The sequence below is a fragment of the Drosophila mauritiana genome, chromosome 2R, assembly GCF_004382145.1.
Source record: "Drosophila mauritiana strain mau12 chromosome 2R, ASM438214v1, whole genome shotgun sequence".
Taxonomy (NCBI): domain Eukaryota; kingdom Metazoa; phylum Arthropoda; class Insecta; order Diptera; family Drosophilidae; genus Drosophila; species Drosophila mauritiana.
This window is the reverse complement of record NC_046668.1, coordinates 19,262,686-19,286,378: the sequence shown is the minus strand read 5'-3', so window position 1 is coordinate 19,286,378 and position 23,693 is coordinate 19,262,686. Positions and strand designations below refer to the sequence as shown.

The 23,693-nt window shown below is 43.9% G+C and overlaps 5 protein-coding genes across 5 annotated transcripts; 3 read left to right on the top strand and 2 right to left on the bottom strand.

Moving 5' to 3' along the window:
• Positions 1–148: 148 nt before the first annotated feature.
• Positions 149–733, top strand: LOC117137232. The gene is made up of 2 exons (XM_033298590.1): positions 149–262; positions 335–733. The coding sequence occupies exons 1-2, from the start codon at positions 224–226 to the stop codon at positions 731–733; spliced, it is 438 nt and encodes a 145-aa protein (XP_033154481.1). The 5' UTR covers positions 149–223.
• Positions 734–844: 111 nt separating this feature from the next.
• Positions 845–1,428, bottom strand: LOC117137233 (U6 snRNA-associated Sm-like protein LSm6). Its single transcript, XM_033298592.1, has 2 exons — positions 1,238–1,428; positions 845–1,167 (listed from the first exon to the last, which is right to left on the bottom strand). Exons 1-2 carry the CDS (start codon positions 1,326–1,328, stop codon positions 1,019–1,021), a joined length of 240 nt encoding a protein of 79 aa, XP_033154483.1. The 5' UTR covers positions 1,329–1,428; the 3' UTR covers positions 845–1,018.
• Positions 1,429–1,549: 121 nt separating this feature from the next.
• Positions 1,550–2,944, bottom strand: LOC117137295. The gene is made up of 3 exons (XM_033298667.1): positions 2,815–2,944; positions 1,806–1,891; positions 1,550–1,748 (listed from the first exon to the last, which is right to left on the bottom strand). Exons 1-3 carry the CDS (start codon positions 2,842–2,844, stop codon positions 1,631–1,633), a joined length of 234 nt encoding a protein of 77 aa, XP_033154558.1. The 5' UTR covers positions 2,845–2,944; the 3' UTR covers positions 1,550–1,630.
• A 1,469-nt stretch (positions 2,945–4,413) lies between these two features.
• LOC117137729 lies at positions 4,414–5,163 on the top strand. The gene is made up of 3 exons (XM_033299305.1): positions 4,414–4,498; positions 4,739–4,915; positions 4,981–5,163. The coding sequence occupies exons 1-3, from the start codon at positions 4,466–4,468 to the stop codon at positions 5,128–5,130; spliced, it is 360 nt and encodes a 119-aa protein (XP_033155196.1). The 5' UTR covers positions 4,414–4,465; the 3' UTR covers positions 5,131–5,163.
• A 12,092-nt stretch (positions 5,164–17,255) lies between these two features.
• LOC117137947 (aristaless-related homeobox protein) lies at positions 17,256–23,443 on the top strand. Its single transcript, XM_033299709.1, has 5 exons — positions 17,256–17,705; positions 19,284–19,596; positions 19,743–19,872; positions 22,341–22,428; positions 22,653–23,443. Exons 1-5 carry the CDS (start codon positions 17,549–17,551, stop codon positions 23,198–23,200), a joined length of 1,236 nt encoding a protein of 411 aa, XP_033155600.1. The 5' UTR covers positions 17,256–17,548; the 3' UTR covers positions 23,201–23,443.
• The last annotated feature ends 250 nt before the right edge of the window (positions 23,444–23,693 follow it).

Genomic DNA, 23,693 nt, shown 5'->3' with positions numbered 1-23,693 from the left:
GGACACCGCGTCGGGCGGAATTGGGCAATGCGAATCGGTGGCGATGGGATATTGCAACAGAGTACAAGACCTGGGAGCGATTGCAAATCGCTGGGCAGTCCGACATGGGAGGCAGTGCCATCGATGGGCCTGCAGTTGGCCGAATTTATTCAAATCAGTTGGATTCCGCGTGGGGAAGCGTATAGGTGTCGTCGTCTGCTCGGTGATCTTTGTGTCAATTGCAATGTGCAAATACGTCTTAATTGCTGCACTGGCCGTAATGGTAAGTGGTCAATTAAAGCAGCCATCCAGCCACCATAATGAGACCATTAACATTGCCCTTGGCTGAACACAGTGCTCCTCGGTGCGAGTCCAAGCCACGCTGCACGATCTGCCCGGGGTCTTTGACTTCTCCAACGTGGATCTGGTGAACTTCCAGTACTTCAAGAACCTGGCATCGCAGGATCCGCGCACCGCCGCCACCGCCAATCCACTTCTGGTGCACTTTCAGAAGAAGAAGGCGGTGCTGGACTATCTGGACCGCTTGTTCTTCGGCAACTCTCCGTTCCAGCAGCCCAGCGAGATCCCCTTCGATCCGCACTTCGGTCGCTCCTGGCGTCCGGTTTACGAGCGGAAGTTTGGCTATCGCGGCGAGCGCCTCATTGCTGCCCTGGGATCGGGGTATTCGGTGCCACAACTGCGCCACTTTGGAGCCATTCCCCGCGAGTATGGCACACCGCACTATCCCAGTTGAGTGGGAATTGCACTTCAGCGACTCTAGATAGTGTATTTATGGAATAAACTTAAGAAACGAAGCAACCAGTTCTAACGTATCATTGGAATAGCTATATCAAAAGACTTCTGGATTTTGGTTTGTATACAGGATGATGAGAAGTTGGTTCAGCTTTAATATTGAAGTATGAAACACTTGTGGTGTCGCAGGTTCCCTCTGGAGGAAACAGAGAAATCAAAGAGCTCTCTAACTACGAACTTCATGGTGTCATGCCAGTTGACTATATTTTTATGGACCGTGCTGTATTCAGACCCTCCGCTTCTGCGTGGAAATGTAGAGGACATTGTTGCCGCGGATGAAAGCGTCGCCGTATTTATTCTTCAGCTGCCCGTTCACGTACTCCTCCGTCTGCTCCAGGCAGATATTCATGTAGCCATCCAGACAGGCCAGCACACCTGGAATTTGGTCAGCGATTCGGAAAATTGTAAAACGTGATGAGTGTGTTTGGGAACTCATTGAACGCACCTCGGTAGTCAACGCCGTTGTTCAGCTTTACGGCGACGGGGCGACCGTGAATCTGATTGATGAACTGCGACAGGGCCTCTTTGCGGGACATTTTCAATAGATGATTTCAAAATAAATGCAGTTTACAGAACCTTTTGGCAGCAATAATAACAAATGTGAGTATAGTTGTTATTTTATGCCGGCAATGCTGCGGTCACACTGCAGGCTTGGTAAGGTGGCAACACAACTTTGCGGTGTGACCATTGCATTCGCTTCACTAAGAGCGCCATCTATTGTTCAAGTTGAGAGGAATTCAAAAACAGTTTTGGGGTAATAAAGAAAGTTTAATTTAAATAAAGCAGCAAATAGAATACATTAATTACGAACTACATTGCATCTAATCGGTATTTTAGTCTAGTGAATGCCCTCCAAGGGCGTGTAGGTCTTGTATTGGTACAATTCCGGTCCGCCGTAGCCATAGAGAAGTTTTCCGCGTCCGTGCTCATCGTAGTAGGGATAACGGTACTTGGGCCTGAAATATAGTGTTAAACAATTAAGTTAAATATAGTTTAAGTTGACAAATGCATACCTTTCGAAGTACTGGAAGTTCGGTGCCTTTGGCTGCACTGTGGCATAAGATGTGTGCGCCACAAAGGCCACAATAATCAAAATTAGCTGTAAAGTAATGGAAGTGGTTAACAAACATTCAATATTTGTTAAAAAGTCAATTGGGTAAACGTTTTTTCAAAAGCTCCACCTATTGGCGTGAAATTTTAAAATTTTATAAATGGTTCTCATAATGTTAGGATTCTAACTTTTCGTGATTAATTTGAGTAAATTTATTTATAATTAACCAAATGATCTAAAAATTTCAGATTTCAAATATAATTTTAATACGATTGCAGCAATTAAAAGCAGTGGCGTGCTGTAAGTAAAAGTTTCGACTTTAATTCGTTTTCTAACAAAAAACATATCTATGTGAAAGCTAATTAAATTGGCCAAACTAGATTTAGGGAAGTTAGACATCACATTTATGCTCAATGGCTCACTGTGTCAGCTGCACGAAAGTGGTAATAAATGCGAGTGCGACGACGGCCAAGAAATCGCTTTCAGGCTTTTGAGCCGACTTGAAAGCAACGGTTTGTTGACGCCGGTTATGCAATTACACCAACAATAAAAGCCACGATGCGCAACTTGGCCACAACTTGTTGCCCGGAGATTATGACACATTTCGCTTGGCGTTCAACTTGGCCAAAAGAGAGCGCGGAAGAGAGCCGGATCGTGTCTTTCAAGGTCTCCCCATTCCCATGGCCAGCGAGAGCCTCCGAATTTGGCCCACATATGGTTCGAAAATGTGTCAATTGTCTGGCCGCCAAAAAGGAGAAACGAAAAAACTAAAAACAAATGGATTTTGAAAGAAGAACCGACGCGGACTCATTGGAAATTCAAGTCACTATTTCCGACCAACGCACACAGTTTTCTTTTGGGTGCGACTTTCGCGCAGAAAAGGCGGAAATTGTGTCAGTGGACTTGGCCACCACAAGGTGTTAATTTGGCAGGTACACCCTAGAAACCGAATCTAACTATCTGAAACTTACGGGCAGCAGCAGGGCACTCAACTTAGCCATGGTTTTTTCGGATATGGGTATATAGTAGTGCTCAATCCCTGGCGTAACGGTAAAGCTAAAGCTGCGAGCGAGCGGTACGAGGTTGTTAGCCGATCGCGTTTTGTTTGGCAACTGAATTGCATTGCCAGGCGAGCTACCAAAAGCCGCGCTCCACAAAGAGCGCGAAAAAAGCTTGGAAGAGAGCGAAGCTTCGAAGCTTGGCTTTAAAAGTTGGGCTAAGACTTATCTCTTAAGATATTTGAAGTGCAAGATATAGCAGTGCTATTCCCAAGAATTTGCCAAACGCTTTTCAAATTAAAAGATGACCTATTTAAACTAATAAATGTCCGATTTTAAGAAACAGAAGTTAACTTAACTTTAATTCTTAATATGTATTACCATTTCCAGATTTAATATGTTATATCTCTATTTTAGTAAGAATAACATCTTCAATCACTATTAGATCAATAGTTTTCACTTGTTTACTTAATCTAATGAGCCTGAAGATTTTGCAACTCTTGGGGAAAGTGAAAGTCCTGAGGAAACAAAGCCTTAGCGCCAAATTTGCATAAATTAAGCCTGCCGGAACTATGTGTTTATAAACAAAAACTCTGGCTTTTAAAAGCCACCTGAGCCGACGCACGTAGGCTCTTTATTACGGTTTGGATTCCAAAAAGAGACTTACCAACTTTCGAAGAGCGCGGAAAAGAGTGGGAAAACAGCTGTTCAAGTGGGCAAAAACGGAATTGGGGCCAGATTACCAAAGTGGTTGTGGCCTGACTGGATGACCACCGCCGATCGAGATGACGATGGACCCATTATGTAACTTCTGCAGCCATAAAGAGTCATGCTCCACCGGAGAAGAAAAGAAATAGTTGACAACCTGTTTTTGCTTTCTTCATTTCGCGACTCTGTGCCATTTCTTCGCAAACTCCGGCGCACTTTCTTTGCATTTGCATTCGCATTCGCCTTTTCCCTCCGGTTTCTATTTCAGTTGTCGTTTGTTTTTAACATTTTTATTTAAGTTTGCTCTGCGGCAAATGGCAGTAACCTTTGGTTTCCCTTATACCCATGCGTACTTAGTTCCGTCTGCCATGAAAACCAATTTGGATTGTCATTAAACTAAGCTACAAAAAATAAAACAGTTCAAAGCTGGTCTTCCAAGTACTCGCGCGAAGGTTGCAAGCAAAGTCACAGATCGGAGATCGTATTCCATTAATAGGCACTGCATACCTATTAACCTTTTAATACACTATAAAAGCTTATAAAATACTTTATGATTTATAGGAGATACAGAATAAACTATTTTTATGCATCTAAGGTGTTTACTTTACCACTGTGCTAGCGCATTTGTTGAAAATTCGTTTAAGACTTGTTAGCCGATTTGTATCTTGGCTATAATACCTCTCTTTTCGGCCAACTCTCCGTTTCGACTGTGTAGCTTCTCAAAGTCTGCTTGGTTTGCCATATTTTGTAGCCGCTCGCGAGCTTGAATTTTGTTTTCAATATTTTTTCGAGTTGGCGCTTGGCTGCCTTTTATGCAACTAAGCGATTTCTGCGATTCGTGGTCTTCAGTGATCAATGGTCCAGTGACTCGCACGGGCGGCTCCTCAGCGTCGAAAAACACACTCGAATCGAGACAATGTTACACCTGAGATTTGTCTTTATGGCCGCTGTAAGTGCTCCGAAGTCTGCTCAAAGCGAAGTAAATAAGCCGTGAATAAAATCGTTTAGAGCAGAGCGGAGGAAGTCTTTTACAAAGTGATTGTTATGCACGTGTAATGCGGGGCGTATGAGTAATAAACTCGGATCGATTGGTTTATTGTGCAATCTCATGGCTCGCTAGCTTCTTGTGAACAATATCTTAATAATATTGTATTAAATAATAATATAATAATATATCTTACTTTTTCAGTTTCCGCTGGTTTTGATGCTTCTACTTCAGTTTAGTCCACCTGCAGATGGCTTTATCATTCGACTGATTACGGAGACACTGCAGAATAACGTGGCTGGTGAGCCGGTTCTTCACGAGCGAACTTCTTGGGACTTTGATCCGGAGGCGGCCAAAAGGGCCAGGTCGCTGTACTACGAGGTAGGCGGAAATCTGTAATCCCTGTATTGAACCGAAACTAAACCATTGATCCTTGATCCTCGCAGAAGAACGGATTCCGCTCGTCCAAGTTCATCGAGCGACTGGGCGTTGGTCTGGATGGGCGACACGAGGAGCGGCGGGCGGAGCAAGGACATCGCGATGTGGGACGACTGAATGGGGAACACAATGTGAACTATCCGCCTCCACCGGCTTAGCCATAAATAATTATGATTTAAATTTAACTCTCATTGCGCCGTTTGCCAGGCTTAATCCTTTCTGGGTGGGCAGGGAAAATGGGTGGGCATGGAAAATCCAGCACATTGTCATCATTTTAATTTGCAGCGATTAATTGTCATTGTGCGCATTAATGTGCTTCACAAGGATTTGCGTAATTTGCACAACGTTGCAAGCATATTCCCCCATTCTCTGCGGCTTATTGTCAGTGTGGTGAGGGGAGAGGGTGGTAAGTCCCTGGATCCCCAGCGATGTTGTTGTGGTTTTAATAAACGTTATTAGCCGACTGGCTGCAACTGCAAATTGCCGCAATTACATTTGGCTCAAGCGAAAAGCAGCGGCAGCTACTTACTTTTTGTAATTTCATAATTCTGTCGCATAATTGAAGCCAATTTCGCTTCGAGCTGCTGAATCAGGACAACGCTGAGCGGCGCTCGAAGGTAAAAGGATTCAGGTGAGCGGGTTTTTTCACATCCATTTGGAAATCAGAAGGAATGAGGACGGTGAAGTTTTGGGAAAGTGTTTCGAATGTGTCACATACTTTTAGGCTGCGGCTGAAAAAGATACCAATTCAAAGTATGCATATAGAACTAATGTTAATAGGTATTTGTGATGATATAGGATTAAAAAGTCGGAAGAATGCTATATAATACTTGTAAAATGAAGTACCACAGATACCCTGTAAGTTATTCTTATTATTTAATCTTCATAAAATAAGTACACATTAGCGAATTGCCAATGAACTCGATGACCAGAATCAAGGGCCGACAATCACGGGGATTAAGCGAACAATGGCAACCGCAGCAGCTGCAACTGCCGCAACTGTGGCAAGTGCAACTGCAACTGCAACTGCGTGTGTGCTGCGGAAATGAAGTGCCGCCGAAATGATGCAGCAAGTGCAGGCAGCAAACTGCAGCGTTAAATAAATAAAATTACGCGCAATTTGCGGCTTTTTTCGGATCGGCGGAGAGCGGAAATGCAGAACGGAAATTACATTACAGCTGCTGAGTGCGCACAAAGCCAGCGGTGCGTATACGTAATGCGAGGCCAAGCAGCGATAACACCATAAAATTGTTTAATAAATTGTTAATACAGCATTGTAAATACGCCATTGATAAATCGACACATACCCCACTATCCACTATCCACCACCCACTGCCCCCACTCCAATCTAAATGGCAACCGTGCGAACCGCAGCAGTTGTTCCTGTTTATGACACTAATTTAATACGAAATCAAACAGTCATCGCCATCTCGATAAGACAGCCAGGCCGGCTGACTTTTATTAAAGGCAAATGTAAATAAAATCATAATGATATTTCGCCAGGTTCGCGGGCACCAGAGCGGCGATCCCGATTTCAGGCCACAACGAGGTGCATGCATTCATTAGCCTTATCAGCTCACTCAACATCAAATAAAATGTTCAATAATAGAAGTGGGCGGCAATGGGTGGAGTGGGCGGGGTTGCGCCGAGTGCCAAACTGGATGATAATGACGGGATATCACATCAGGTTGAATCAATTGTCGCGTTGTTGGGTATTAACTTTCATTTTGTGACGATTTTCCCCTGACATCAATTGCTGTGAAAGCGGATTACTTGTCATAAAAATGTGCGCACAAAAAAAGGGAAATTTATGTAAGCGCTGGAAAAACGCTCGGAAAAGGGCGGGGGGAGCGGGGTGGATTTCCCCCGCTTTCAATTGGGTGCTAAATGTTTTTTGATACTATTATTAATGGACAGGTAGGACCATGAATGGTTGTCAAGTCGGCTGCGATGGAAATACTCTGCTCCAAACGGGCTAACTGATCAAATTGGATACTTTGTGAAATTATAAGGAAATAAATCCATAAGTTTTGTAACAAGTATATATCCCATTTATTGTCAGCAAAGTATTGAACTTACTTGATTTTTATATCTGCTATTTAGAGTATTATCAATTTTAGATTGATCTGATTTACAATTTCTTTTAGTTTGGCACATTTAGTTGCCCTTTGTTAACGAATCAGCATTGAATATAGATTTACGTGTTGGCTAGACATTGCATTAGCTTTTGAAAACCTCGAATGTGAAAAGCATTTCCTCATTTGGCTCGATGGTGCACCAAGCCCACAGGTCGCCTGCTTATTGGTTCAATGTACCTGAAGGACACTTTTCCACATGGGAAAAATGAGAGGGCTCTGGTGGCTGGTGGTATGAATTCCTTAATGCATTTCCGTTGCGCAATTGAAGTCGGGCCCCAAAAGGACGGGGCAAGGACTCGGTCGGTGGCTAATGCACGGGCCACAGCCACAATAAATGTCAACTTGTCCTGCATGCAAGTGAAGTGTATCCTGCGAGGTGGATGGCGAGGTCCTTGCCGTGGAGAGGGGCAAAAGGAGGGCGGGGGATAAATCAACTTTGCTTGCGCATAAAATGTAATTTATAAAATGTAATATAATATCAACAGCACACAGAGAGCGGAGATTGCGGACTGGGCGGCGGTGGGTCCTGTTGGTGGGGTCAGCCCACAACAATGCCATAATGTCAACTGCCTTTTGTCCTTGCGGCTGATTCTGCTGGCGACCCGCTGCTGCCGAGTCGCCCGTCCTCCTTTCGCAGCCCAGGAGCATTTATATTATTTCATTAAACGCAAGGACACTGCGCAAAATAAAGCAGTCATTAGAAAATGTATCAAGCAGTGCTGAAAAAGTTCAAACTATTTTATTATTACATTGCTGTGTTCTAATTTGAATATAAGAACTAGTAGCATTACTTGTAATATATATTTATTGCTATATTTTAATCTCTGTGCACAGTCACTTTTGGTCTCATTTACTCTGCGCCTGAGAATACTGCTCTCTCGCTTGCGCCGCAGGAGGTCCTTCGGCGCATCCTTGTGCCTTTTTATTTGAGGGTAATTGCAATGCTAGCTGGGCAATTTTAAATTTTATCATTGCGCCCGCATCTGTCGCTGACAGATTAGTTAGTTGTTCCTCTTATCCTTCTGCTCCTCTGCCTTCTGCCTTCGGATGGGTCCTTGTTTCTGCGCCGATCCTTTGTGTGCCTGCCATAATTTTGTCAAGCAATTACTCATTTACATAAATACGCACACGATGTGGTTCGAAAACATCAGATCAAATAACTCTTTAAGACCAAGTTCGTATTGCTTACAATATTATATCGATATATATATATTCACAAGTGTTTGCTATTATTTACGAGCATGTGAAAGTAATATTTTCAATATGTTTGCCAAAGGATTTCGCTTCTGAGCTGAAAATGCAAATCCATTACGCCACAACGTCCTCGACTAATGCATTGGGCAAACTTTGAGCCAGGCTTTTCGCATTGTTTGCGCTGATTTCTAGCCATTGTTAAACGTATTAGGAATGTGTGTGTGCTGGCTCAATATAATAATGGCCCACGTCTGGCGGTCTAAAAGCATCTTGAAGTGGAAAATTGACTTAGAAAATAATATAATGTAACAATTTGCCCAATCTCACTGACCTTTTAAATGTTTTTACATTTATTTAATAACGAAAACGTGAGATATTGCAGTTGCAACAGTGGCAAACACTGAATAAAAATATTCATCCAACAGCGAGGGGTAAGTACGCTTTTATTGAAAATCTCGAGTAAATTACAGTCATCATTGGGTAAGCCAAATCAAACATTTCCGGGATAGCACAGCAACTTCTATTTAGTTCGTCCTTTTTTCCTTTTTGCTGCTCTTGGTCCTTTGCCACTCGAATTCACTTGATTACAAAGTAATTTATTGGCAAAACGAAAAGTCACAGGAGCGGCAGCAGCAACAAGGAGCTGGATAAACAAGGATTTGTCTCAATGACAGACTCCCGAGACTCCGACTCCTGACCACCCATCGCCGCCCCCTTTTAACCTATCCGCTGTGCATACGAAATGCGGCAAATCCCAAAAATCAACAAACAAATGAAAAGAAAATTCAATAAAATCCGAACCGAATCGCAGAGGGAACTTTTTCGCTCTTCGCATTTTTCGCTCTGGTTTGGAGGGGAAAAACTAATTACACAGAAAAGCTGGAAAAGCGTCTGCCGGTGGGCGTGTTGGGTTAGAAGGGCCACGCCCACGCTCTTCGCCTTTAACTTTTCATTTCTTTCCATTGGCATTTTTCCGTCTTCACTTTTCGCACATTGGGTAAGGCGCATTTAATTACGTATGCCAGGCAGGAGTTAGGATCCTCAACCACTTACACACTTCACCCGCCAAGTACAGTGATTCCTACAGATAAACGATCCAAAGCATACATTTCAAGTAGAAATTTAGTATCACTGTGAAACAGAATAATGCGCTTATATTACAAGGAATATAATTTTAAGCGTATAAATTGCAGTCAGAAAGGAAATATTAGAAATTATAGCATATTTCACTTATAACACCTAGCATGTTGACCTGCACTGTAGCTAACCGAGCGCAAACAAAAATGCGAATAAAATTAATTATTTTGTCAGTTGATATGGCGAGTCTAACTGCTGTTAGCCCCTCCCCAAAACCTCTCCCCTCCTCCACTCTCTCTCACTCTCTCTCTCGCATCCTTGCAGGTCCTTTTGCTGGCTGCTGGTCTTGTGACACCCGCAAAGCCGCAGGACACGACGCGTCGGCCGCCCGCCACCTGCCGCACACAAAATTGGCATGTTGTGTCAATATGGATGGCAGACTCCGTGGCCTTTGGGGTTCGACTTAGCGACCAGCCGAGTCCGCCATCTGACAGCCCACCAAAAAAAAAAGGATGATGAATCCTGGTAGTCCTTTTTTTGGCTGCATGCCCGCGGTCATGTTATTTTTTGCAATTTGAACGTTGTTTGTGAATTCCAGGCTGGGCTGAGATTTTGTGGAGTGAGGAACAGATAAAATGACTGATGGAATCCTTAGACAACTTGTTAAATCATCGAGGGTATTTTTATTACTATTGCAATTGCACATAAACTGTGTTGATATTTGGTCCTTTGAGAAGTAATAAATATCTACTTCAGCAGTATGTATGGAATTTACTCTTAAGTGTTATTTTTTAAGGAATTTAAATATGTTTCCTCACAACTTTGGTAACAGTGCTGTAAAACGTCAATAAAATCCTTGCAACAAGCTGCCAGGAAACGCATAAATGCATGTATTAAAATATTTCAATAAGCCAATCGCATATGCAGTACATAGTTTTTGTCAATTTTTATTTACTCATTCTTTGAGCCCCGAATTGTTGGTATTTTGTATTTTTTGTTAGCAGCTTAATGAACCTGTCCATGGCCGCCAAACGGCCAATAACAAAGTTAAAACAAACAGCATTCTCAGGCATCCCCCTCGATTGGAAAACTGTCTACCCCCCAAAACTGGAAAAAAGACAGAAAGGGGGGATGGGGAGGGGTATGTTCCAATCCAACCAACCACAGGTTTCCAAACAATTACAGGCAAATTGCGTTGAAATGAAATTTTCAACGTTTCGATTTTTGATTCTCGTTCTGGTGTCTCTTCCCTTTTATTAACGGCAACGGCTTTTTTCGACTCAGACTCTCTGTTGAGCGGCACAAAAAAAAAAAATAAAAATAAAAACGATGCAAAAAAATGTTCATTACAATTTCGTCATAAGGCAAAGGCCAAAAATGGGCGAAAAAAAAAGGCAAAAGACAACGCACAAAAGTGTGCAACGCTAAATTGCGGCCCAGCTAAATGCAGAACAAAGAAAAAACAGCAACAACTGCAGTCAGACAAAGATTAAATGAACGCTAAACTGGCAACAGCGAAAAAACAAAGCCCAAAGGAGGGGCTTTTTTACCATGCGGTGAATGGAGACGAGGCCTCTGCAAAAAGCGGTGTGTACACACTCACACATGAGGCGGCCAGTGCTGCCAAAGTCAGATGCGATTCATTTTTGAGGTCCTTCAAGATGCAGATGATTATTTGGATTAACTGAAGCCGTAATTTAAAGCATTTTAAAAGTGCATTTTTCAAAAGTGCATTTAAATGTGGCTTAATTTAGCTATATCATGGTTATAGCCAACTGATCAGTGCCATCTGCACATGGGCTAATCTCTGGGCGTTGATTTTTTGTTGCAGCTTTTAGACGCAAACGTTTATTGCATTTAGTTTTCATTTTGCTCGCTGCCGCCGAAGCCCAAAAAGGGAACTCAAACACAAAAACCTACCCAAACCAAATCCAAATCCCCCAAAATGGAACCAAAAGGCAGTAAAAAGGCAAAAACCCAGAAAAAAAAAAAAATAAAATTCGGCTAACGAGAAATTGCACTTGCCTGGTGGCCGTATAGGGGTTAAGGGGGCGTGGGAGTGGGCGGGACTTATTTGCACATGCTGGGCGAAATTTAAGCGCTTTTAAACACAATTGTTATAAATAAACAAAACAAAAAATGTAACAAATTTCATTTCTGCAACGTTTTTGTTTGAGTTAAAAATGTATGCAAGTTTTTGTACACACACACATATGAAGTCCTGCGTTTTTGCTCGTGTGTGTGTGTGTGTGCGGTTGGGCAAATAAGGAAATTTACAGCACTTATGCAAACTCACACAGACGCAGCTGCCCTCACACAGACACATGGCAATTGAATGCAATTTTGCATGAGATATTAAAAAATATTTTTTCGTCGCTTTTTGGGCTGCCAATTGTGTGTTACATTTCCGTGGGGCCGCGCAAATAGGCAAGGGGGCGTGGCAGGGCGGAAGGAGGTGCCATTGGCTGCACTTTTTATTTTATTACGCCTCCATTTGCGGCAGGGCCGAGCAACAATAACAAATGAAAACCGTTTTTAATGAAATTTTTGAACAAGTTTCCACCCACACCCCCCATTTTGGCACTCATAACGCGAGTGGTGGAAAAGTAGGGGGTGAGGGGGGTGCACTGCAAAAAAAAGGCATACAATGTAGATATAATGTAATGTAAGTTTGCTGATGCTTGGAAATATAAAAGAAGCTAAGAGAATAGTTTTGTTTCCTTGGAACACAAAAGTAAGGCCTTTATTTTCAAAGAAAGATTAATGAAAGTGGACATATTTTCTCCAAGTGTTGTGGGTGGGGGTCGTGAAGAGATTGCAATATGCAGATGCTCTGATGAGCCTTCATCAGCCTTTCATTTCCAACCATTCGAGGCTCAATTGTTCCTCATTTGCCAATCTAGCCATAAAACTGCTAAAAACTTCTTTCTTTTTCACACTCGAATGGAGGGAATGTTTTCAAGGGTTTTTCTTGGGCACACGTTGGCACAAAAGGTGTGTGATTACAATTGTTGTTTGCCCGACCGCCGCCCCCGGGCCACGCCCATGCGTCCACATATCAAGCGCCTTATTGTTGTCGCCCGAGAGATTCGGATACGAATTCGGATTGAGATTCAGATACAGTTTCCCATGCAGAGCCACTTGGCAGTTGTCAGACTTTTGTCAGTCTATTTGTTTGTTTGGCTACAGTTTTGCATAGTGGCAAACACCCTCGCATATTCATATAGGGATATGTGAGCATTATCCTTTGTGTGTCTTCAGTGTCCTGGCCAAAACGGTAGCCACTCGCCCATTGTTCGCCCGACCAATTTTTATGTAATTCAAGTGCCCAACAATGCGACAGGTAATTTCCAATGAATTCCCTTTGGTCCTCTGATCTTCAGCTCTTCTGCTCCTCTGGCCACATGTGATTGCCCATCTCGTGATGAATGCATATGAATGTGCTGGGAGGTGGCCAAATCTTCACCTCAGAATAGAACAGAAGCCGAGCCGCATAATTATCGGGAATTCCTTTGGTCGGTTCCCAGTCGTTTGAAGTGAGCAGCGCAGCTCCTTAGCCGCTTATCTTGGCCAGAAATTTGCCAGAATCCTGTGCATATGTCCTTTTCATGTGTGCTTCAATTTGGCCCAGAAAGAGTGTCAATTTACCACTAATACTGCATATGTAGACCAAATAGAGTGCCTTACTTGGAACTTACTTAGGGGTTATCAGCCGGGGATCTGGAGAAGTGTGCCAGGCGTAGCTGGGAAGTCTTCCGGTTTCGCTGAAAGTACGGCACAAATCCCGTCCTTTGCCTCGGGATATAATAAACGTGGCCAATAATGTCGAGCGCAAAAATGCCGGGATATAAAACTTAACTGCAGATATTTATATATGCGGTTTGAGTCGCCCCAAGTGCCCCAATTCGCCCCCTCCTGCAATATTAGATTATGAAACCAAATGTCAAACAAGCCTTGGCCCGTCTCCTTTCGCAGTTGTTTGATTACGTCCACAAACAGTCAAGGATATTGGATAATTCAAGCCACTACGTTGGATGGGGCTGTGTCTGTGCTGCACCCAAATGTATCCGTATCCGTAGCGCCTCGTATCTGTATCTGTATCTTCGCCTGTGTGTGTGTGTGAGTTGGCTGAATTGCGGTTGCTAGCCAACCTCAGCAGTTGCTCATTTGCCGCCGCATATTACATTTTCCCAGGCAGCAACGGCGCGCTCAAACTATTCGAACTATCTGCAGCCGGAGGAGTTGGGAAAACTGGGGCTGGCAGGATGGAAATATATCAAATTGATTAAGGACATTTAAGTAATACACAGCTGTTTAAGTTTTTGGTTTATGTATGGCAACAAAGATATTATCAAATGATCATCAAGTATCAAAAGTTCAGTATCGAGATGAAGCTGGTTTATAATTACCTTACTAAGCTAATAATAATGCTAATTGAAATTCGGAAATCCTTTGTGGTAACTATATAAACTCGAATCCCCATCCTTTGCTAATTGCAAAAGTCAATCGTTTTTCCGCCCACTCGCAGCCGCTCAAAATGTTGTCAGTGGCAGGTATAACCTGCCTCCCCCCCCTCGGTGGCAAGTTAAAACTCAAAATTAAATATCCCAGCTAAAAGAAAAGCTATCAGTTCACCACTAACCCTATGTTCATTCTTAACCCCAACCGTCGAACCGCCCAAACCTCCAGCCTCCAGGACATCATCTTCCATTTTCGCCGTGCCCCCGGGGAATGGAAAGAATATCCGGTAGACAATGGCAGGCAGACTGTAAGTAGACGAAAACTTTTTAGTTGGATTATGTGAAGGGTAAGAATGAACGCACACACACACACACACACAGATGCCCCATACCCATTCAGCTACTTTGCACCCACACAACGAGCGAAATTCATTTTATTACTTTGATATATTAGATTTAATGGTTAAGAAAAATGTTGCCAACAGCATCTATCCCCTTGTAACCCCACCCCCACACAACACGCCTCCCCCCTGGCTCTATTGTGAAAAGTGGGTGTTTGTGGGTTGTTGTCGTCGTCGCAGTTAACCTTATTAAAAGGTGAACACAGTCATGGCACCAGAGAGAATTGCCACAATGTGTTTACACGCAGCTGCTGCCGAGGGGGCGGAGTGGGCGAAGTGGGTGGCATGGGTGTGGTGGGTGGCTGGATGGGCTGCTGGCGGAGGGGGTAACACGATAATGACCTCGTTGGCTTCAGTTCCCTGAGTGTGAGTGAAATGACGGGACATCCAATGAGCTTTCACCAACGTTGCGCATGTCCCGAGAGAATCTCTCGACCAGAAAGAATTCTGCGAGAGGACTCGCAGCTAGAGGATATCTTGTGACCCCCACTCTGGCCCCCAATTGATGTGCTAATTTAGAAATTACAATGAAGTGCAGTCTTCAATGAGTTTGAGTTTGAGTTTGGCTTTGATTCAATTTGTCATTTCACACTTGGCCTAAATGGCTTTCGGTCGCAAGGGGAGGGGGGGTTGTAAGAATGGCTCCTACAGCTAAATTAATTGAAAGTGTTGAAGAGCACAGACAAGTTGGGCTTGGAAGGGAGAAAGAGGTCCTGCAAAGCGACAATATTGATTCGCAATTACTTACACTCAGGCGCATCAAAATCATAATGTGCCATTGTTGAGTAAGGCGATTTGAATTATAAAAATGTTATACACAAGATTTTCCAAGACTATTTAGCCCTTCTCAATCACCCATCAAAATAGAAGCGATTTGATAAGAGATTACCTAACGAATTATAGCTACTTAAGACCTAATTCCTCGTATCTTCAATCCAAAATGGGCAATCAGATTGCCCTTGGATAAAAAAGGGCATGTCCTGGGCTGGATTGAGGATCGGCAATTAGTGAGGAAGCAGCCTTTTTTCTCTGGTTAGCAGTCCTAATGAGCCGGCGATTACGACTAAGTGCGCTGATGATGCTGCATAAATTCTGATGGCCGACGAGCACTATGCATTCCACATTAGATTAGAGATTTCGAGGCTGTAAGATCTGGGCAGGTACGCCATCCTAAGTCCCGAGAGATGCCCTCTGCAGCTCTAAATTAAACGAACATGCAATCGGATTGCTGAATGAAATCTGCATAGGGAATGCGTCCTATGAAAATATGATTAAGCGCCTCGGCAGACTAACCCTAATCCTGTGTCCTGTGTCCTGCGTCCTGTTGAGTCCAGTGTCCTGTGGCGTCATGCATCTGGCACATTAATGAGTCCGGTCAACGCTTTGTCCCGCTTACTTGTTCACAGTTTTTCGCGGAAATTACGTGTGCACTTTTCACGATTTTCCCGGCTGAAGGTGCCGCGATCCTTGGCTCTGTTTGGGTTCGGGGCACAAAGGAATTGTGTAAGTTTCGACAAATTAGAGACCATAAATCCCGGTTCCTGCTTTGTTATCATTGTAGCCGGCGTTTTAGCACATTATGTATCGGGCATTAGATGGTTTTTTCGGGAACCACTTTTGCCATTTTTGGCATTCCTTTGTGTTATGCAACCTGTGGGTGGACCAGGCTTCTGGGCTAAATCTTGGATAGAGAGCCCTGTCTAAACTGAAGCTCAGCACAAATCCCAGATCTAAGTGGGTGATTTAAACAAGGCTGAGCTATTTTCGGTTATTTAATCGTAGCAAAACCAGGGCCTTCGTATTTATAGATCCTTTTTGGGTGATGCTACATAAAATATTACATTTTTATTATTAAAAGAAAGCATACAGAAAATAATGGATTGGTGGTGCAACATTATACTATTCAAATGAATATATATAATATATTTTATTTTTCAATTCCTGAAATAACATATATGTATGCCACAAATTAATATATTTTAGGGGCTTAATTATATATCATAGGTAAATATCATACATTTATTTCAATTTCTTAAGTAACAAGCAATTTAATAAGTATTTAATATTGGAAACTATAAAAATTTAAATTAATATTTATTAAAATGATTTAAATACTCATTAGCGAATCAGTTCCGCACTGTACCTGTTCCCGGGACTTTTAACGAAATTTAATACGGTCGAGATCCTCCGAGATGAGATCAGTTTAATCAATGAACTTAGGTTTCGATCCTGCCACAACTCCTTGCTAAGTAAAGGGATTCATTGATCGTTTGGCTTGTTCAATGAAACCACGGGCTCATTCTCAAGATCACGGGGATCCTGGCCATAAATCTATCGCCGAAATGGAAGCGGAACTAATAAAAGAGGACCTGGCAAATGGCCGACTTGATTCAGGTACCAGTTTGGCAATCCCGTGAGTGGTTCAACCTGTTTTGTGATTTGTGGATGAGCCGGGAAACGGGAGGGAGAGGAAACTACTGAGAGAGAGAGTGAGATATATATAAAGGGAGAGGGTGATATAGTTTTTAACAAGCGAAATTTGTGAAATAAACACAATTAATGAGCAAACCATGTTAGTTACAACTACCGAAAGAGAATGCATGGAAGGGGTAGGAAAGAGAAAGGTGTCAAGGGAAAGTACCAGAGAGATTTGAAAAGAGAGAGAGAGAGAGGAGGAGGAGGCCAACACCCCTAAGCCAAAACCAAAAGCTACCTGCAACCCAAACTCACACACACCGAGCAAAGCCAACCCAACACCAACACACAGATACACGGCACTGAGATACTGAGATACTGGGGGAAACTACCCCTACAGCAGGAGAGAGAGGGAGCGAGAGTGCGCGAGCGAAAGAGACGGCTGGCATGGCAGGACATGGGCGAAAGCGAAGGATTGGGAACTGCGATTCGGATTCGGTTTCGAGAGCGAGCGAGCGAGCCTCGCCCATTTCACTTGCAAGCGGAAAACAGGCAACGTATTTAAACCTACGGGCCGCAGGAATCGCACTCAGTCGGTGGTTGTTGATCGTCACGAGCACTACTCACTCGCAGTTATTCACTCGATTCAGCTCATTGCAGTTCGTAGCAGTGGCTGTGAATGCCGTATCGAAATCAAATCGTTTAATCGACTAATTTACCCGATAATAGCAATTAATTAAGCTAATTTTCGAAGCGTGCTCATCAAATATTGTGACAGTAAACAAAAGTTGCCAAAACGAAAATCTGGAAAATCGCTAACAAAATAGGAAAATCAGTGAAATAAACCATCAGAAATCCTCACGGATCGCGAGCAGCTCTCCCGGTGGAGCTATGATGACCACGACGACCTCGCAGCACCACCAGCACCATCCAATCATGCCGCCAGCTATGCGCCCCGCCCCCGTTCAGGAGAGTCCTGTCTCACGCCCCCGCGCCGTCTACAGCATCGATCAGATCCTGGGCAATCAGCACCAGATCAAGCGCAGTGGTGAGTTTAAGTGTAACAATTATAAACTGGGAATAATCCACTAAATTTCAAAAGTAAGGGGATCCTTTTTACGAAAATCATCGGTTGCCGTCGGCGATCTGATATAGTTTTCTAAGAACATCACATTTAAACTTGAAAGGATATATAACCAAGATACAATGATTGCATTTTCTTAGAGAATCTTAATAAATGGTTTAGTTTAGTGTGATAAAAAAATCTAAGAATTACGTTCTTCATTTAAACAATCTAATATCAAAGTTAATTTGTGAATAAATATGTGTAGGCGTAAACTGGGCGGATTGAAAATTGTAAGTTTAAATAGATTACGACCTATTCAGTCAGTCTAGCTTGTTAATTACAGCTTTGAAATATTTCTCACACACATCTTAAACATAATGAAAACATCCTGAAAGCGGTACAACTTACCACCAGCTGGGCAAAATATCACATTAGACTTCATGCACAGCCAATGAGCTCCCCCCAATTTGGTGCTCCAAAATCCGACCCGTCCTCCTCCTCCACTGACCACATCAAATAGATGCTTTCGCAAAGGAGCCGGAGCAGCGGAGAGGCAGATTGACATTGCCATTCATATCATATGCAAATTGCTCCCAAGGGACATTTTATCATAGTTGGGAAAGGTGAGTGAGGGCAGTTCAAAACTTTCCGGCAAACACCGACCTCGAACTCCACCCATAGAGCAAAAAGAAAACATATCATGACAATGGGAGGTGTTCGGCATGTCGGAACTCTTGTTGTGGGCGTGGCCAAGCTGCGGGAGGCAGTTCGCCCAAGGATCTGCTCGAGAAAAAAAAACACTGTATCAAAACATATCTGGCCGGATATATCGCATGGAGAGCGGGAACGAGCAATTGCGTCATTAGACCCGTAATTAGATTCAAGTCCTCGGGAGAGGTGGAGGCTGGAAATTGCCTGGCAGGATTCAGTGGAATCACGGCACCCATTGGTCCAGGTTGCAATTTGGCGACAACGAGCGGCGTGCGCACCGCAGGACACTGCATCCTGTGAGCCTCGTAATTTGATGCTCGCTGGAAATTACCTTCTTGCCACAAGGGGCTGCGTAAATGTTACGAAATACGATAAGGATACAACCAGGACACGGGCGTCCCGTGGAGCGGGGACGTGTCCTGGTGCCATTGTGAATCCGATTAATTTGAGGTTCATTAAAGTTTGATTACACGTTTTGCCTTGGCTCGAAAAGAAACCGTTTTGAGTACACACAAAATCGTTTCGTGTGAAAGGATATTTATATGCCCGGTGCCGTGGGGTTGGGGTTAAAACTTATTCCGGCTTTGTATTTATTTGTTATTGATTGCCAAATCAATTTGCGTAGCTTTCGAGCACTTGAAGGATTTGAATTTTGTTCGAGACTGAGCAAAAAAAGGGGGTTAAAATTCAGGATATAACTACTTCAGCCACAATTGAATGAACTTCAATTTCTGCAGCTGCCGCTTGGCTTTCGAATTTGAAAGTCAAACACGAAACTTTTTGTTTCCCCACACACTCGAGTTCAATTCGAAATTGTTTAACTTTATTTCCCTGCCACTTTTTTCGCAGATACACCCAGCGAAGTGCTGATTACGCATCCCCACCACGGCCACCCGCATCACATCCACCATTTGCACAGCAGCAACAGCAACGGCAGCAATCACTTGTCGCAGCAGCAGCAGCAGCACTCGCAGCAGCAACACCACTCGCAGCAGCAACACCATTCGCAGCAGCAGCAACAATTGCAGGTTCAGGCCAAACGAGAGGACTCCCCAACGAATACGGACGGCGGCCTGGACGTGGATAACGACGACGAGCTGTCCTCAAGTCTGAACAATGGCCATGATCTCAGCGATATGGAGAGGCCGCGTAAAGTTCGAAGGTGAGTGCAGCGACAATCCGCTTAGCAGATCAAATCGTATTTGCCCATTGTCGGGCTATTAAAAAACATGCCAACAAAGAGAGGGGGCAAACTCTTATCCGACGTATCTAACGTGCCGCCCTTGCCTTTCCGCCGATTTTTCACAGATCTCGCACAACATTTACAACATTTCAATTGCATCAGCTGGAGCGAGCCTTCGAGAAGACCCAGTATCCCGATGTTTTCACAAGGGAGGATCTGGCCATGCGATTGGATTTGAGCGAAGCACGCGTGCAGGTAATTGAAATTGGTTTTCGATTCGCGCAATTATTTTCGAATTAAGTTGCAGTTCAACTCGCTCAAATGTATCTGTATTTCCATCTAACGGATACTGGCAGCTTTAGCGCTGCGTTTAAATATTGCCATCGCAGCGTCCGCTAATAAGCGAATAAACCACTTTCAGAGTCTGGGAACTTGAATGGCCAGATAAGAACTGGCGAAACAATCGCCGAACCCAATTTGTAAATGGTCTTTGAAACACTTAAGCCCCACTTTGTATACAAACACGCTTAGTTCGTTAGTCGGAGGAGGGTTGAATACGGGTTCTCTATAGGGGTTGGCACCAAGGACATTAGATATTGTGATTTTCCAAATGATTAAATCGTCCGCGCTCACATGGTGTTGGTATTTTTATTAACTCTACTTTCGGGTAAACAATTAAAGTGGCTTTGGGTGCTGGCTGGCGGCAGGACACGCGGCCAAATACACCCGACTACACATGTAATTAGGGTGTCCTTTCGCTCCGAATCGCATACGATTTGATTTGAGTTGTGAAACGCTTTCAAACACTTCACATCTGATTGAGCGATTCGCTCAATTTCGATGTTGTTTGTTGACAGGGAATAAAAAAGCAGGGAAAAGTATCGCCTGGCACAAAAAAATGAAAATGAAAAAAAGAAGTGAAGTGAAGAGAATGTGAAACAACTTGACCTAAGCACTCACATAGGGATTACCCGCTTCGAATACAAATTGTCCGTTTCACGGTCGTCATCCGCATGCTCGCATCCGCAAATCCGCATCCTCATCCTGCGCGTCCTTGCACTCATTCGTATCTGTTAGCAGATTAACTGTAATTGGTCATTGATTCGCATATGCGGAGCGTTTCGGGTACTTGAATAGTAACCGACTTAGAGCTGCCCGATTTCAATACGTGTGTTTTATTATTATTTTTTTTTTTGCTGAGCTGCTGATAGATACAAAAGTATCCAAAGCGTAATCCCCGCTTGTTTTGGGGTTGGTAAGTGAGCAATTATTTTCGGATTTGCATGCTCGTTGTGTGGGGCATTTGGAAAAAAAGGAGTAACCAGCGACTTATCTCCCGGGTTAAGTCAAATTTTTATTGGAGTTGGGGTAGCGCGAAAAATATTGAAAGCGATTTTGTATCAATCTGGAAATTGTTGAAGAAAAGCGTTTTTAAACGCTTTATGCAATCCCGCTTTTAATCAGAATATATATGAAAAACTTTCACATTTAATATTCTAAAATAACGTAGTGACATCTTCTCACACAATTTTTTAAAGTACATATTTTTTTTGAGTTTACCAACCGCCTCTTCCAGTTTTTGCGACAGTTTCTTCTCTCGTTTTGATCGCACATGTGTGATAAATGCTGAACGGATATCCGCAATTCAACTTTTACTGCCTGGCTGCTCTGGCACAGTGGTTTAAGTTGTTGCCATAATAATTGCTGCCAACTGACAATTAAAAAGCCCACAAAATCGCACACACACACACAGCACTTATGTGAAGGGGTTGGGGGGTGGTGGGTGGCGTTTTCCCAGCAGAGACACACACAGGACACAGGACAATAATTGGCAGCAATTATAGCAAGGAAATCGTTGCTAATTTACTACTCGCTCAACTGCACACATTGTTGCAGATTGTGGGTGGCTGGAGCAGGGGGATACATCTAAATACAGGGTGTCTATAATTGCAGAGCCTTCTCTATTGTCTCGAATTCATCACCGAACACAGACAGTTGTCAAGTGATTTCAATTTACAAACAATTAATTTTGCCATCAAAAACGAGAGCCTCGACTCGCACTGAAAATTCGTCGCCCCCAAAGGCGGAAATGTGTGTGCAGCCAACGCCTATTTTGTGGATGGCCTAGGGGGCAAATTTGCATAGGGGTGAATTTGGGTGGCTGCGAGTTTGGTCCACCCCAAACCCAAGCAAGTGTCGAAAAATGCATAAGACACCCTTTTGTCCGACGAGTGAGACAGACAGTGAGGACAGACAGAGAGCGTTGCAAATCAGAGCAGAACACTTCCGATTGGATGCCATTGTATTTGACCTACCCCTCCACGACGCCCAAGTCCTTTGGCTCAGACACTCGAGGCTGGAGGAGGCAGAAGGAGCCATCCAAGGACCAAGTGCTTCCAACTTTGCGAGCCCACAGATTGATAGATTGGGAAATTGTTCGGTTTTTGGTCAAAGTCAAAGCAATTACAAGTCGCTTGCCAAGGCGCTAGTTTTGTAGAACTAATCAAGTTTAGATCGAGGGATACCCTTTAGAAAGAATGTTCGTTTTTGAAAAGTATACACGTTGTAAGAGTCTGAAAAAGGCATATCCTCTCTTAGCTATATCAGATAATTTGATGTTTTTTATTACCCCTTAGCTTATAATACCCTTAAATCCGAGGGCACTCAAATTTGCATACCTACAACTCCATCTCTAAACTCCTTTCTTTTCCGTGCACTTGCAGGTGTGGTTCCAGAACCGTCGGGCTAAATGGCGCAAACGTGAGAAGTTTATGAATCAGGACAAGGCCGGTTACCTTCTGCCCGAACAAGGTGAGTTAACCACCCCCATCTCACGAATCCACCCCATCAAATCCCAGCCATCACCCACCCAACCAGCGATACGCATTTGATTTGTCCGCAAATTGCCAAATTACGTGTGCAACATAATTAGGAATTATGTCGCTTGTGTCGCTTGTGTCACCACCATTACCACCGCCACCACCCGCTCTCTGACTTTCGACTAACGAAATCGCCCTTTTGCCTTCCGCTTGCAGGTCTGCCGGAGTTTCCGCTGGGCATTCCCCTGCCGCCACATGGACTTCCGGGTCATCCGGGCTCGATGCAGTCGGAGTTCTGGCCCCCGCACTTCGCCCTCCACCAGCACTTCAATCCCGCTGCAGCCGCTGCCGCCGGCTTGCTGCCCCAGCACCTGATGGCGCCCCACTACAAGCTGCCCAACTTCCACACCCTGCTCTCCCAGTACATGGGCCTGAGCAATCTAAACGGGATCTTTGGCGCGGGAGCAGCTGCAGCGGCGGCGGCAGCCTCGGCCGGCTATCCGCAGAATCTATCGCTGCACGCCGGACTCTCTGCCATGAGCCAGGTGAGCCCGCCGTGCAGCAACAGCAGTCCGCGCGAGAGTCCCAAGCTAGTGCCTCATCCCACGCCGCCCCATGCCACGCCCCCAGCGGGCGGCAGCGGAGGCGGCGGACTGCTCACGGGCGGACTGATCTCGACGGCCGCCCAGTCGCCGAGCAGCGCGGCAGGAGCCAGCAGCAACGCCTCCACTCCCGTCTCCGTGGTCACCAAGGGCGAGGACTGAACGCTGTTCCGTGATATTTGGATTCGTTATGTACATATATACACGCATACTTGTAGATATCTAGTTTTATTCATGGTCACATAGCCCACGCACTGTAAGATATTTGCAGCTTTGTCTATTGCCAAAGTTAACGTAGTCGTAATGCCTAAACAATTATCTATCTGTAAGCGATCTTCGAGCGAACATATTGGTAGTCTATCCACTAAGTCTAAACTGTCGAGAAATAAACGATATGAAAAGATACTTGTTGCGTTTTATGGGTTGGTTAAATATATGCTAAAAATTAATATAGATGGTTGATTAACTCTATTCTAAAAGAAAAGATAGAAAAGTCGTATGATCAAAGAAATGAATTATTTCATTATAAAGATCTTACATCAAGTGACCTTAAGTTATCAAATAAATCTAGGATCTAGGATGTGTCGCTTCTTTTGTACATTCCCTGTAAACAGGTCTTTGAAATGTGCGATCTCTCATCCTTGCTTCCCATATT

Coding starts and splice junctions, on each gene's coding strand:
- LOC117137232 (XM_033298590.1), top strand. CDS start 224: ATGTGCAAATACGTCTTAATTGCTGCACTGGCCGTAATG. Junction 263..334: donor TTGCTGCACTGGCCGTAATG/GTAAGTGGTCAA, acceptor GGCTGAACACAG/TGCTCCTCGGTGCGAGTCCA.
- LOC117137233 (XM_033298592.1), bottom strand. CDS start 1,328: ATGTCCCGCAAAGAGGCCCTGTCGCAGTTCATCAATCAGATTCACGGT. Junction 1,168..1,237: donor CAACGGCGTTGACTACCGAG/GTGCGTTCAATG, acceptor ACCAAATTCCAG/GTGTGCTGGCCTGTCTGGAT.
- LOC117137295 (XM_033298667.1), bottom strand. CDS start 2,844: ATGGCTAAGTTGAGTGCCCTGCTGCTGCCC. Junction 1,892..2,814: donor TGAGTGCCCTGCTGCTGCCC/GTAAGTTTCAGA, acceptor ATTACTTTACAG/CTAATTTTGATTATTGTGGC. Junction 1,749..1,805: donor AACTTCCAGTACTTCGAAAG/GTATGCATTTGT, acceptor ACTATATTTCAG/GCCCAAGTACCGTTATCCCT.
- LOC117137729 (XM_033299305.1), top strand. CDS start 4,466: ATGTTACACCTGAGATTTGTCTTTATGGCCGCT. Junction 4,499..4,738: donor GATTTGTCTTTATGGCCGCT/GTAAGTGCTCCG, acceptor TTACTTTTTCAG/TTTCCGCTGGTTTTGATGCT. Junction 4,916..4,980: donor CCAGGTCGCTGTACTACGAG/GTAGGCGGAAAT, acceptor TGATCCTCGCAG/AAGAACGGATTCCGCTCGTC.
- LOC117137947 (XM_033299709.1), top strand. CDS start 17,549: ATGATGACCACGACGACCTCGCAGCACCACCAGCACCATCCAATCATG. Junction 19,597..19,742: donor AGGCCGCGTAAAGTTCGAAG/GTGAGTGCAGCG, acceptor GATTTTTCACAG/ATCTCGCACAACATTTACAA. Junction 22,429..22,652: donor TTACCTTCTGCCCGAACAAG/GTGAGTTAACCA, acceptor TTCCGCTTGCAG/GTCTGCCGGAGTTTCCGCTG.